General features: G+C 41.6%; 1 protein-coding gene across 3 annotated transcripts in view; it reads left to right on the top strand.

The window, feature by feature from the left end:
- Positions 1 to 2621: 2621 nt before the first annotated feature.
- TBC1D9 (TBC1 domain family member 9) overlaps positions 2622 to 15335 on the top strand; it is a 54434-nt gene continuing 41720 nt past the window's right edge. For 2 of the 3 annotated variants that reach the window (XM_032187547.1, XM_032187548.1), the window contains exon 1: positions 2623 to 2793. In XM_032187547.1, the coding sequence (XP_032043438.1) occupies positions 2667 to 2793 (127 nt within the window). In that variant the 5' untranslated portion in view covers positions 2623 to 2666. Of the gene's footprint in view, positions 2794 to 15335 lie in introns of all 3 variants that reach the window. The other variant, XM_032187549.1, reaches the window with a different exon arrangement.

Raw genomic sequence — 15335 nt, forward strand, 5'->3', positions numbered from 1 at the left:
CCTTTTCTTTCTTATGTCCTGTTTCATTCCACATTGTAACTAACACAATGTCCTCTGGCTTTTTAGACCTTTGGCAACATTTATAAAGTAAAACACTTGTCACAAAAAGCTCAACACTAGCTGTCTCCATGTATAAATAAGGTGTTGATTTATAGCAGTCCAAGGATCTACGTTTCTAGATAGTGATGACTAGGTGCTTTCCTGTGCTTAGGCATGCCCTTGTACAGGACCTGTATGGCTATTGTTCCAAGCCGAACAGTGTGTACATTTATCAAAGATAAGTTTTTACGTGATATTTTATCTTTGCTCCTAGCCAGCTAAATGGCTGTCTTGTGCCACTCACAAATGCCAGTTAGCTACATTTAAAAACGAGGCCAATTGTAAGGAGGTGTTCGGGGGAATAAATGGCAAAATGCCTGCTTTACTTTATCTTTTTCCTACTTGGGTACTGTTATTGTCCATTAACCTGATGACAATGCACAGAAGGGCTAGAATCATGTTTATTTTCTTCTCCAAGGTGTTTATAACATAATATTATAAGAAGTAACTAATTGGTTTGTATTAATAGCTGTTCCTGATTTAACCATTCCTTTAATACATTCTTCCAGATTGAAGGGCATGTGTTGAAGTTTTAAATCTAATGGCACAGTGATTTTCATATACTCCTAGTTAGTATTAAAACCATACTGAGGTTCCAACCTGATATAGTTTTGTTTGTTCATAACAAAATATTGCAATACAAGCTGGGTCAATTATTCAAATGCTGACTTTTCTATTTTCCATTTTGCATTTATGATTTAAAAAAAGTCAATTTTAAAGTCCATTTTAAAAAGTCCATTTTTAGTCTATCCTAATTCTTTATTTTGTTCCCAGACTACTGGATAGAAACTTGTTAATGGGCAACTAAAATCCAGAAAAAAAAAATACGTGGAGATAAGTATTCTACATGAGGGATAAAAATGCATGTTTGGCATATAGGAGATAATATTTGCATTAGCTTTAAGAGAAAGGTCAGCCATGATGGCGTAACACCTGTTTTTTCATTACTGTGAAAGCGGCTCAAATTTCTATTTAAAAATGCTTTGATGCTATCTACAACACAGCAACAAAGCAACGAGAAGACACAATATAGCATAATTTTAAATGTCATTACTTGAGGGATGACATCTTGCTTCTTTCCAAATTTATTAAAATATTGCAGAGTGCTTAACAGAAATAAATATAAAGGACATTAAAAAATATGGTTTTGGTGTTCTTTATGCCATTAATGTATGTCATTGTACTCAGCTGTAAAACAGACTAATTGGTGCTATTAGTGCCTGGCAGTTGTTTTCAGTGCTCACAGTTCTGCACACATAACTGTCTGTGCCCAAGTTAGGCATGGGAGACGGGAGGGCTTCCTAACACCTGTAACTGATCTTTTCCTTCTCAAGGGAACACCAGATTAACTCCATTGCTGGCTCTGGCTGCAGCAGAATTATTCAGTTATTCTTCAGGTTTGGTTATCCACTGACCTAAAATGCTAGTGCTGTCGTAGTAATTCTACTACATATCGTTGGCAGTGATGAAAGTACGAGAATATAATGCCATCCGTGCTTCTGTGACAACACAAACATTTATGAGCCATTTGTGCGTGACATCCTGCCTTTAGTAAAGGAAGTTACTATGAATTTTTGCTACTACTTTTTGCCAGGTTAGACTGAAAGTTAAATTTTAGTTGTTATATTACAGCATCATTAAGGTTGGAAGAGACCTCCAAGATCATTTGGTCCAACCATCCCCCTATCACCACTGTCACCCACTAACCCATATCCCTAAGCACAGTGTCCAACCTTTCCTTGAACACCCCCAGGGATGGTGACTCCACCACCTCCCTGGGCAACCTATTCTAATGCCTGACTGCTCTTTCTGAGAAGAAATATGTCTTAGATAGAGCTGGTCAAAACAAAAACAAAGCAGAAATTGAAATTCCTTTCTGAAATTATAAGAAATTTGGTCAGAGTTTTTCTTAAATTCTCCTTCTCATTGTCCAGTGAAAAGGGCGAGGTCGTTTCAACCAACATTAGAATTCCAACTAATACGATTCTACCATAAATTCTGGAAGGCCGGAGAAGCCTTTCTGCTCTCCCATTGGGATCATATTCCCCTGCTTTAGTGACACCAGCAAGCATTTACCGTGGCACGGTGCGAAGGTGAGGAGTGCTCCTCAGCCTGCCGCCTCAGGTGGCAGTCACCCCTCCGTGACAAGGCACCAGCTCCAGGACGCCCCTCCTGTAAAACCAAGGGCTCTGTGGAAAGTTTGTTGCTGGATCATCTCGTTTGTGATTTAGAGCCTTAATTTATTCGGTACCTTGAGCTGCTCGGGTAGGAGCGGCGGTTGGGCGGGCCGTTGCGGCCGTTGGGCGGGCCGTTGGGCGGCGCGCGGCGGCGGCCGTTGATGTCACCGCTGCCCTGGGCGCTGCGGCGGCTGCTGCCGGGGCCGCCCCTCCGCGCCCGGCGGCGGCAGCAGCGCCGAGGGCATGCGGCTGCCGCCTCCTCCTCCCCATCCTCCTCCTCCTCGTCCCCGCCGCTGCTCGGCGGCCGGGCATGGTGGCGTCTGAGGCGGCCGCTGCTGCTGCTGTGCGTGAGGCCCCGCGGGGCGCACGCCCTTTGTCCGCGGCGGGAGCATGTGGGTGAACCCCGAGGAGGTGCTGCTGGCCAACGCGCTGTGGGTGACGGAGCGGGCCAACCCCTACTTCATCCTGCAGAGGAGGAAGGGGCACGGCGGCGATGGAGGCGGCGGGGGACTGGCGGGTAAGGACGGGCCCTGCGGTGTCCCTGGGCGCTGAGGGGATGCTCTGGGGCTGGCCCTGAGGGTTACGGGCGCGGAGCTGCCGCGAAGGCGTTGTGAGGGGGGTGCCAGCGCTGGCCGTGCCCTGCTGCGTGAGGGTGTGACTTGAGAGGCTCTCGGTGATTTGGTGCTCCTTAAAATGAGACCGAGGTGTAATTCGTAGGTACGTGCTAATGTAACGCATTTACTTTGGCTTCTCTCTATTCTTGAGGATGTCCTTGTAAAGCCTCTTCCACAAATGCTTTGTTTTCAGCCACTGTTGACTGGAAACACTTTTGTAGGTGTCTGGCTCCTACGTATGTTGGTCTCCTGACAACTGCATACACCCAGTATTGTAGACCTTTAGTCATTTTTAGGTAACATGTACACGTTTCCATAAAACCTGAGATACAGAACCCAACGGTGTTACCATTGGTCCTTCTTGACTTGGTAGAAAATGCTCAAGCTCATTCGCTGAAAACTGGTTTCTTCCTTTCCCCGCTTGCATTGAAACCAGTTACTTAGGCTAGTCAAAATAAGCACATGGACTGCATCGATGTCTGCTTCAAGGTCCTGGGTATATTTACCAGAAGATTAAGTGTTTCTTCAACCTCTGAATACTCTATGGACCTGCAAACAATTTATAATCTAAACTAATGCACCCCTTCAAAGTGTTTTTTCTTGTAGACCCTTGAGATCTTCAGTGTTAAAGGTTAATCAAGCCCACCTTGTCCTTGCGTAGAAAGTGACCAGCAGTCATTTTGCATTGGCTGTAGATTTCTGTTGTTTTCCTGTATTTTTATTAATTTTTTTTTAATCTTTGCAATTATGGGCAGTGTTGACAAATCCACTTAAAATATTTCTTGCCTCAAAACTTCACCCCTGCTGTGTTTACTGAGGAATTGTTTGCAGACACTCCTTCCTTGGATTACTTACTGGCCTCCAAGGTCTTTTTCTTCTGTTTTAGTGGAGGTGGTTTGAGTAGGCACTCCTGTACCTCTCTGACTTTGTCACCTCTGAATTAGAGATTATTTGAGAAACCCAGACAATCTTCCAAACACTTCAGTTCCTGAGAAGCATTTTGAGAATTTTATGTTCTTTTCAACATATTCGCAGTGTGTGTATATCAAGGCCATGTTGCAGCAGTACACGTGGTGTGATAGATGATACCCCTGTACAGACAGAGATTGCTTTGAAGATCTTCTCCTTTGAGTGAGAACAAGATTCATAAATGCACGCTTCTTGTTTTGTGAAGCTTAAATAAGCCGACAGCATTTAGCAGCAGTTCAGAATATAGAAACAGTTCTATCTTTGTTTCTGCATTTTTCCCCCTTGATATTTCAGTTTTTGTCCACCGCATCTGCTATTTTAGCATGTGAATGCTCTCTGTGTAGTGAATGTTGATTTAGAAGGCACAAGTTCTAAGCACGTTTCGAAGATGGCTTTCCAAGTAGCTTTTCTTAGGGTCTATCTGCATGGTATTGCAGCTGCAATGGGATTGAGGTAATGGCAACAAGTAGCTAAATAATTTCTACGTGTTTTGTTTCCATGTTTATATGATGCCTGGGGGGAAGAGCTGGAGATTTTTTTAGTATGTTGCCAGAACCATAGCTAAACAAGCACCCAGCACTAGCATGTAGGAGTTATCAGCGCTGGCAGTATCAAAAGCCTCTGTGGGTGGGACCTTGTCAGACCTTGCCGTGTTAGTGCATGGGTTTGTGATACAGTGGTGTATAAAAGGTAGATGAGGAAGAAAGAAATGGTTGTAGAGTAGCCAGACCACTCCCAGCTTGGTAGGCACGATAAGAAGAGGAACTTATGGTTAGTTGTTTTCCCTGGAAATATCAATCCTGGAATTTTGTGCTGGTTGCTCTAACAGCTGTGGTTGGCCCATTGAGGGCCAGTGCAGGCAAAGAAAGCAAGTGGCTCACTCTCGATAGACAAGGCTAGCTAAAGGCAGAAGTTTAGGGGGACCTAACTGATCCTGAGAGTTCAAAACAACAACAAAACAGTCTACGTTAGAGAAACAGGGGAAAAAAAAAGGACCTTTTAATTTTCTTCTTAATTTACTTTTCCTTAATTTTCCATTCTGTAGTGATACGGTGCTGATTTTTTTTTTCGGATAACAGCCTAAAAAGGCATCCACCCATGAATGTTGTGTAAAATTTGGCTCATTGCTCTGTGGGAAACAAGATCACATGTCCCTGAATTTGATTAAAAATATTGTATGTAAAATTTTCATTGTGGTTGCGAGTGGCCTGAATTTATGCATTCAAGAGAAGATGCAGGTACAGCTGTCACCTTTTTTTTTTTTCCTTGTAATCTAAGTTCTGCTGACTTGTGCTCCCTCATTATTGACTAAAGGCATTTGTCTTAAATCGTGGAATGATAATTGACTTTCAAATTGATGGGAATGTGGGCTCGATGACATGAGATGGCTTCCCTATGTAACTTAAACCATAGTTCAACAACAAGAAGCATTGATTTTCTGGCATTGCCTTCAAGTCCAGGGTTGCTGTGAAAATAACCAGTAGGCAGACAGAGCTGGACTAAGTGTAACGCCCTTCTCTCCGTCTGTCTGACTTCAAAGAACGTAAATTGGGGCTGCACCACGGTGCCATTGTGTAGGTAAAGCTGAAGGAAGAGGTAGAGTGCTTTCTGAGATGGCTGGGAATGAGGGAGAAGCCAGTGTGGACTTCTTGAGACAGCACTGTGGTTGGATGCTGTGACTGCAAAAATGTGTCTAAAGGCTGCCAGGTCTCAGTGTTACCCCTCCTGCTGTGCAGGGACGTTACCATCACCAGAGCTAAGTCCAGAGGAACGCATCTTTCAGGTTTTTTCACACACTGTAGTCTAAAAACAAGTAGTTTATATAGCTTGGGGGGTGGGTGAAAGTAATTCTTATGACTTTGAAGAAGAAGAGCAGTACTCACATTACCTGTTCTTCTGGATCCACTCCGAGTGCAGCAATCCTTTGCTGGAAAGGTAGTATCAGTCACTCAGGGATACGTGGTGAAATCTCAGCCCTTTCTGCACAGATCCTTCCTTCTTGGCCTCCATTTATGTAAACTAGTAGAACAGAGAAAGCCATCTTACCTCAACACTCAGCTGGACATTAGAAGCATTTTCTGCACTTACTTGAATATTGGATTGTAGCATGTTAGAAGCATGATGATCATCTTGTTCTGTGTCAGGGCAGTGCCTAATTATTGAGTCTGAAGAAGTCATCTCTGCTAACAAGATGTCTGAGTAGTCAGTCTGCTTAAGAGCTACAGCTTTTTTACTAAGCTGTGTTAAGCCATTTTAGACTGAATTAGGGCCTGGACACTTTTAAATGATTGTGTGTCAGCAGCAGCCACTTCACTGCAGATTTCCTTTGTAAGCATGCCTTAAGTGAAGGGCTGGTTAGATTTTGTTTTCAGTTTTTGAACTAAGAACTACAGGAAAGACTTGTAAATCGGATTTATTTATTTTTTTTCCTTTTTTCATTGCTGTTCTGCGAACTTGCATTATCTTACATGCTGCATTAATCTTCCAGGACAAGACTGAAAAATGTACTTCCCTACTTTAAAAATGTTTGATGGTTGATGAGCGCTCTCCATCACTAAATTGTTTTGTGCCTTGCAAGTAGTTCCTTTATCTTGTTTCTGGGTGACACTCATTCAGGAGTTTCATCTTCCTTTTGTTGACCGACAGGGAAAAATTCTTTTCTTTCCTCTTTTGAGTTTTCTCAAAGGTGACAGCTGTTTTTAACCCTCTTCCTCATAACTATTTTGCTTCCTGGTGGTCAGCTACCTTCCCTCTATAGGCCCATTCCTTCTTGAGAGGGGGTCCAGTGTGTCGTAGGGCAGCCTGTATCAGCTGGACAGAACGTGAAGCCACCTCCCTGCCATCATTTGGGCATTTTGCACTGTATGACCGTGCTACTTTCATGGATGTGAGGGTCTTGAACATGTCATAACGTTTATGAATAACTAAAAGGCTCATTTTTTTTTTGTATGTTAAGTGCATGTGGCATACTGATACAACAAAAAGGTAAAAAAAATCCTCTATCTGCTTTCTGCTATCGTGTGGTAATGCTTGCCAAAGGCTTTTATGTGGGAACAGCATTGCAAGGAATTAGTGCAACTAATAATTGACAGCAAAGCAATGTGTTCACAGCTTACAGGAAGAGACAGGGTGTGGTATGGTTAATTTGTGGAACTGCTGTGTGCTTTTTGCCTGTGTACATTTCTGCGTGAAAAGGACATGAAATTCTCATTAATTTTCTTTAACATCTTGTTACTATAAAATCCCTTTGAATCCAAAGGCAAATAAATTGTTTATCTTAGTTTGCAAGAACTGTTTTTAGGAATGAATTATTTTGCAGATACGGCATTTATGCTTACAGCTGGGACAGTGCATGTGTGAGAGATTCAGCACAAGTTTGTAAGTCTGGGAGATGTTGCCAAAGATGATTCAAATGCTTAAGCAGAAGAGAGCAGATGGAAATTTGCTGACTGCTGGTGGTAAAAGAAATTGATGAAGTACTATCTTTCTCACCAGCTATTTTTGCAGAAGAGGTTATCGTATAATTTCCTCGTTGGAAAGTCAGAAAGGAGAGGTTCTGAGCTCAGCTGACTAGCACAAGGCATCAACATTGAATCTGATGTCATTTTTAATCCTGTGCAGTTTTCTAAGTCAGAACGTTTTCCTGCACCCTCACCAGACATGGCAATTAGTAGCTCAGATTTGGAGAAGAAATTCTGTCATGCTCTCAACCTCCCAACTCAGAGGTTTGAGGAAGGACTTACTTAAAAAATCATTTATGCCTGACATTAGAAAAGCTTTTGACCAGTGTATCGTCTTTGTGATGAGAAGATGGTATGTGATGTAATAAACACGTTGCTTTCTGTCCTCATTGACTCAAGCAGTTAGGATTTTACACGTCAAACTTGATGCAACTTGCTAGAAAATCTGCTTTCCAATGTTTGAAACGGCTATCAAAATACACACAATTACCATCAGTTATGTAGGTGGTCAGTCTGTCTGTTAGCTTTCCATGTCCATTTGGCTCTGTTATCTGGTGTTGCATCAAATCTCCTCTCCCATTGTTGAGGTTTCTTACAAGGATTGGCCATGGGTATATCTGCTTCTTCATACTAGTAGATTTCTACTTCAGGAAATGCAGATGTCAAAGAGCTGAATTCCTTTTGGTTCTCTGGATTGACTCACTGATCTTTCTGCTGAATCCCTAGGTGTTTTCACAGGTGCTTAATTGGAAGGTGTCTCATTTCCTGTTTAATACTTCTGTTGATCTCCGGTTCTTACAGACGATGTGCTCTTTGCATAGGTACAGCGCCTGGGATGAAAATTCTCAGTGTTCCTTGGTGTTTGTGCAGCTCAGGTTTCTGTACCAAAATGCGTCTTGGCCCAAGACTTTCCCTGATGTCACTTCAGTTTTTACACTTTGAGTAATGTGACCCATCAAGGCCTCTGAGCTGTCACTTGCCATTTTTGCCTTCTGACATCATTTTTTTTTCTTGACAAACAAATTCAGTAATGTTTTCTGGACCGGCTATTTCTCCTGAGATCTGTTTGTGTGAAACCCTGTTGGAAATGTCACACAGGACCTTAATGTAATAAGCAATGTCAAGGTCTCCTGGTAAATTTTCTGCATTATACCCAAGTTTGTATTGTTTAGATGCAGAATCTATATGCACGTATTTGCTATATGCAGAATCTGCTCAGTTTTCTATGTTCTTAACACTTGCAACCTCTACTTTTTTCAGTCCTTCATAGCATCACACTGTAGGATAGCTTTGACCTGTAATAGGCAGGGGTTGTTGCTGTCACTGACTTTACTATAGTATAAAGACACAAGACATGTAAAGGCCTTTAAGCATCCCATTGATGTTTTCTCCAGCTTTCTGATTACCTGTCATACTTCTGATGTCTGGTCAATGCTGACATTCAATAAACTACACTTGCATTTGGCTTTCAAATCTGGTGCTGAGGTGGGTTTAGATTTTGGAGTGCTTCTTCAAAATCTTCTGTCTTTTACTTTCCTTAAAAAAAAATAAAGGTTTTAAGTATTTCTAGATGTAACTTACAAGTCTGAAGTCTTTCCAACTTAGAGGTCTGTACCAAGCAGCAGCCTTAATTTAAGCTTATTAAAATCAAGTTCTTAAAATTATTTTAGTTCTTTTCTCACTGGTGTTCAGTCAGAGCAGTTTTTGGTCTTACTTTAGGCAAAACTGGGTTTTCTTTAGATTTAACAGGTATTTGATCACGCTTGCTTCAGGATTGTTCCATGGTTCAAGGTGAGTTTACTGTGCACACTTCAGTTGTTGATTTATACCATTGGTTTTGTTGGCTAGATTCAGTTTACAATGTTTTTTTCTTTTTAGATTGGCAGTATTTAATTGCTTGTACTTAGTTGATTTGTTCTTGAGGCTTATGTTGGTGCAGATGTGGTTGATTTAAGTTTTGCTGTTGGGTGAAATCTGTTTAATTTGCTTATGCCACTCAGAGAGTGGGATGCTATGTAAGAGCTAGTTTTGAGTGAAATTCAGTGACTTCTGTGATGTTTTGGTCAATGGTTGTTGGTCATGCTTTTCCTAAGTTGCTTATTTTGCTTGTTAAAACAAACTCATAAGGAGTAAATTTTGGTATTTTGTTAATCATACTTTGAAAGCAATTGTTGACTCTATCTATATTCTTCTCAAAGTTTCTCCATTGCTTCATAGCCTGGTGTGATTGACAAGTAATAACAAACTTCTTCAGGTGTTTGAGATTTTGTTTGTTTTGGTGCAAATGTCAGTATCCTCAGAGCAGTAAGCGATCACACACCTGAAGCTGTCATGCATGGCCTGTTCCTGCTCATCTCTCCACCCAGCCTGTCTATGCTTGGGCTAGGATTTCCTTTCAGTTCAAATCTAGTGGGTTTGTTTCTGGGAACTTCTTCGTTGGATGTATTATGAGTGAGTTACTGTACTTGGACCTTTAATCGTTTGTAAACTTGGCTTCAGTGTAAACAAAGGCAGTTATTTCACTGCGTGTATATGCATCCATATCTTTATGTAGCAGTTGGTATAGATTATAATGCACATTCTGTTTTATCTTTTCTGGTGAGGAGAAAAGCAGCCAACTAACTTTTACAATGCTAAAATATTTGTAACGATGCTTAGTAGATTACACTGATAAATGTAATTACATCTGAGAATGGTTTAGGGTGCTTCAGCTTACCATCCAAATTTACAAAAAATTCTGAAAGCAGGAAGTTGAAAAAACAGTCAAATTGGGAATAGAAGCAGGATTCAGGTTTTTACAGGGATGGTCATCAGTTGTTCGGACACCTTGACAAGTACTGAAGTAAACATCCAAGTGCTGATCACTTTAAGATAGCTAGAAGAAAATCTGTTTCGATCACAATTGTGAAACTTGAAGGGAGGATGAAAGCTTTTACCTTTAACTGTCTTAAACTGCAGTAGTCAAGCTAGGTCACCACATCGGCCCTACCCAAGCCTTTTTTAAAAAAGGTAATATTTTCAGTTTTGTCTCATCTGTATTCATCATCCTGAAGACAGAAGCAAGTACCGTGTTTGCTGCTTGGCTTGCTAAATGTCACCGGAGTGACAGAACTTCCTCAGTGTCTGTTTCACTGATATTTGAAAACTTCTGTGAAGTTCAGTGGTAGAAGGAAAGAGCAACAAAGCCAGGAGTTGAGGAAAACTTAGCGGATCATAGATTTTGGTTCCAGAGGAAGAGTGTTTTGTTTTTTTCGTTATACATAACATGTTCATATAAGTCAATGCTATATAACCCGTATGGAAGACAGCAATCAAGTATTTAGGTACTGTTTTGCTTTAGTTGGTATGAATTTTATGCATACAATGCAAAACTGATAAACCTTCCTGATGTTTCAAGTGTGGTGTTCACAGTGAAGATGTTTTCATGCTTTTGAGGATACTGTTACTAGGATGGGAAGCTTAATATTGTAGTTTATTTGAGTGGTGTATAATACTTACTATTCATTTAGTCTATTCCATGAAATGAAGTCAATTAGCTTTGTCCCTCCCCATTTAACAGGATTTGTCCATAATATTACCTGTGGAGTTCAGATTGTTGCTGTAGGCTGAGTTTCGACTGTCAAATAATTGGATGACCTCCTCCCATAATAACAAATGAGTGAGCTAATTATGTAAACACGTGGACTGCCTTGAAAAAAAAAGGAAAATGATTCATATAGTGTCTAGGCAAAACAATGGCTTGTGCTGTACGTCTTAGCTATGAATTCCCATGAGTAATTGTTTTTATAGTCCAGGAAGTAATATTTAAACTTTAGGAAGAGGTGTTTTTTTGTTGTCCATGATTTTGATATGAAACTGAATGCTCTGGGTGAAAATATGGCTGAAGCAGGCCCAGTTGAATGGGGCTTTCTCAGAAATCATCCAACGTCTACAATCCAAATAGGTCCCTTGGACGTTTCAGATTTATGGCCAGACCTCATTATGTGTCCATCTTACATTAGTGGAGAGAGAAGGGGTCATCAGCAGACAGCAAGTAAGGGAATCATTTAAGCGGTATTTCTTTCGTTCACTTGGAATGTCGCTATGCCTGTTTTGAAAACTTCTTACTAATGACACGTGACTTTGCCAGCTTTCCTACTTGCGGTGTTGAGCTCATATACGAATAGGCTGCTAACATCCATGGGACTCATTGAGTAATAACCCATGAGCATGACTCCGAGTCACTGTGTGACCTGTAAGAAATCTTAGTTCTGTTCAGTACACTTCTGTTTTTCTCTAGGTGCTAAAAAGATGAACACATGCGGTTTGTTTAGGTGTTTAAGAAGTGTTTATTTTTAACAGAAGATGTCTTGGGAGGCTGTCAGGCTGTTGATTATGTTAGTAATGGTTTGTCAGCAGTCTCCTCTTGTAAACAGTTTGTGTAAAATTTTCCGTAATAATGATGATGAGAGTGATGTGATGCTTTTTTTTTTTTTTTTTGATTGTTTTAGGCTACGTGGTGGTGTTACTGGCACAGCAAAAAGAGATGCATTAAGTGAAAATGTATCATTTCAGGCTGCTTCCACAAACAAAGGAAAACAGCCTGGCAAGGTGATAAAATTCAGACCTCCGACAGACTCAACAAGGGCAACACACAGGGTATCTCTGTAAGTGGGAAGCCAAATGGCAGCAAATATGCCTTGGTTTCTGCTGTCCCCAGCCCCGGCTCAGTCCATAGCAGTGGCAGCTGAAAGGGTACAAAAAAGGGGAGTGGGGAATAACAAGTAGGAGGCAGCTGGTGCTCCTCTGCCCTGCATACACGCTGAGTGCTGTGACTGCGTAGTTCTTCAACCTCCCCTCCCATTCTGCCTCCACTGGGACTCCTGAGAGCTATTGACTAACCCCTTTTGAGCATCTTTGCATCTGCTGGATTCTTGCATTTTTTTACGGCGTTTGTGGCTAGTAGTAGTGCAGGGAGAAGGATGTAACAGCAATGGAGGCAGGGTAGGGCTCAGCTTTGGGAGCCAGGGAACGACACATGCTTGTCATCTGGCTAACTGGAGGAGAGGAGGGTGTTTTCCTGGGTGGCGGCAGCAGGCACAGCAGTTGCACCAACTGCAGAGTGACCTCATTCCAGCTCTAGGCAAGATTTGATGCAGGTTGCCTGTGACTCTGAAGGGTGGATGTGTTGCAGATTTCTGCTGTGCGCTGAGAGCACCTGAAATTTAAGGACTGCAAGGTTAAAGCTGAATGGGAAGTGTCACTGTCAGTTATTGTCCTGAGCTTTTTGATAGGTGGTGCTTTCTGGGCAAGAAAGCCACAGCTGCTGGTGGTTTTTATGGTCTGAATGGTCACTGTGTATTGTTCATAAACAGTAGCTAAATTGGTTTTGGTGTTTTAATAAGGTGCACTAAAGGTGATACATAATCTACGTCTTCACTCTTGAATATGTAACCCAATTTACTCTGAGAGCCTTGTTTTTAGCAGGTAAAATGTGGGGGCACAAACATAATTATTAGATTGGTGTTGGAGGGGTGGTAGAAAGGTGATAAAGAACACTTGATTTGTGTGTTTTATTTAAAATAAAGCGTAACTGTTGATAATACATGGCTACCGTTTGTCAGGAAGACAATCCTGTTGTAACAGCAACAAAAAAAAAGTTTATAGGGTGCATAAACTTGCTTTTCCTTTTAATGTAAAAACACCAGTAATTGAAAGAAAGAAAATAAAAGCACCCTTGCAGATTCTTGTGAGGTTAAAAAAAAAAAAAAAAAAAAAAAAGGTAATCACTAGTTACATTTTTAGACATAAAAAGGAGGAGAAACATACCTGCAGCAAATACCTGTGCTGTAGTCATCAAGCACAGTAATATGTAAATATTCAAACAACTGAAAACACACTACTGTGTACGGTTTGGGTACCACTATGTAAGAAGGACATAAAACTATTAGAAAACCCCAAAAGAGAGCTACAAATGTAGTGAAAGCTTTAGAGGAGAAGACAGGAGTGGCTGAGGTGCCTTGGTTTGCTCAGCCCCGCGCAGAGGAGGCTGAGGGGAGGCCTCATGGCGGCCTGCAGCTCCCTCACAGGGGAGCAGAGGGGCAGGCGCTGAGCTCTGCTCTCTGGGGACAGCGACAGGACCCGAGGGGACGGCATGGAGCTGGGACAGGGGAGGGTCAGGCTGGGGGATAGGGAAAGGGTCTGCACCCAGAGGGTGGTTGGGCACTGGGACAGGCTCCCCAGGGCAGTGGTTACAGCACCGAGCTGCCAGAGTTCAAGAAGCGTTTGGACAACACTCTCAGACACAGGGTCTGATTTTTGGGTGGTCCTGTGTAGAGCCAGGGGTTGGACTCAACGTTCCCTGTGGGTTCCTTCCAGTTCAGGATGTTCTGTGATTCTCTGTGACTTAGACAGCTGTTTGTGTTCATCTACTATAAAGTGTGTGTGTTTTCCGTGGTGGTGGTTTACCGTGTACCAAGTTTCTACTGCAGAACATCCATTGATTTCATGACAGTTTGTTGGTAATTTGTAAGCAGTCTGGACTGTGAGCTGTCTGGGATGTTGGTTCCCAAAGAGAGGAGAGTGCAGAGCAGTGGTGCTTGGAAGAGGCTGTCTGAATCAATTGTGCTGGCCTTGAAATGAAGATAACCTGCCTCTCTGGGAAATAGTTTGGTCAGATAGGAATCATTTGGCTTAAAGGGGTCCATGTTATACAGGAGGTCAGGCTTCATGTGGTAATAAATGCTTCTAGTGAAAAACACTTCAGAAATGGTTGCCCATGTAAGGATGCAAGCACAGTAAGTCATAATGTAATGCACAATACAGACACTAATCTCTGCACTTTGAGAGGGAGTTATAATCATTAACACAGCTCAAGACTAACTGTGAGGTACAGTGGTCAGATAAATAAAATATGGTACAATTTCTTCCTTCGGCGTGAGTTGCATGGGGTAACCAAACCACTTTTCAGTAACACCCACTAGTGCACTGTATGTCCTTCCAGTAACGTGACGCAAGAGCAACTGCCCAGGCTTCCTAGCCAGTTGTGGCTGTGGCTTCCCTGGTTTCAGATGTTACATGTCACCACTTCGTATTTTACAGAAAAGAAAGAAAATACTGAATGGTTTTCTGGTCTTTTGTGGAGAGTACAAGTATGCAAAAGACAAAGCTGATTTTATTCAAAAAGTTCTCTCAAACAAAATGAGGACATTCTCTCTCCCTTTTCTTCCCCCTTCTGCCCCATGCCTAGGTATAGCTACTCTAGAAATGTGGCGTGTGTGATGGGACCATTGCTCGATATAAGGTTACTTGTGCTGGAGTGCCTTCAGGGTCGGGGCTGTCACCAGTCAGTCAGGCGCTAATCCCACCGACTTCAACATGTGCTTTAGATCATTGCCCATGAAACTGCTCCCTTGAACAAGGGCTTGCAGGTTCAATGTTATTACGTTGGAAATTCCTTCCCTTACCTCACTGTAGTCAGAAACCTGATGAAACCATGGGGAAAAACCTTGCAATCAGTGTAGTCACATGATGTGATGCCTGCATAATTCACTGGCTCATGCCCAAAGACCAGTCTAATCTAAAGAATATGATTCTTTGTTGCTTGTTTCATTTTTATGTGAACTTTCAGTTATTAATCCTATTTCAAAAGGTTCTTTCTGTATGGGGAGTTACTGAGCAATATTAAAATAAATTCATATTCTTTTTATTATAGTGGTGATCATTTCAAGTAGAAATTCCTCTGATTATTTGAACTGCTGTTTCTTTCAGTTTGGTTGTGTCATGTGTCTGCCTTGAAAACAAACAAAAACCTGACCTCCAGTGCAAAGTGGGACAGTTCCTGAAGGATAACAATCAGGGATAATTGTATAATGACAACAATAAATATTAATTGACTTTAATATATAAGAATGCATAAATTGTTTTGAAGTATCACATGTATCATCTTTCAAAACAACTATTTCATTATACAAGTAAGATATTACTGATAAACTCTGTTGCAGTTGACTTGGTAAGCTAGACTTTGAATTTTCCAT

Source organism: Aythya fuligula, chromosome 4, assembly GCF_009819795.1.
Source record: "Aythya fuligula isolate bAytFul2 chromosome 4, bAytFul2.pri, whole genome shotgun sequence".
NCBI lineage: Eukaryota > Metazoa > Chordata > Aves > Anseriformes > Anatidae > Aythya > Aythya fuligula.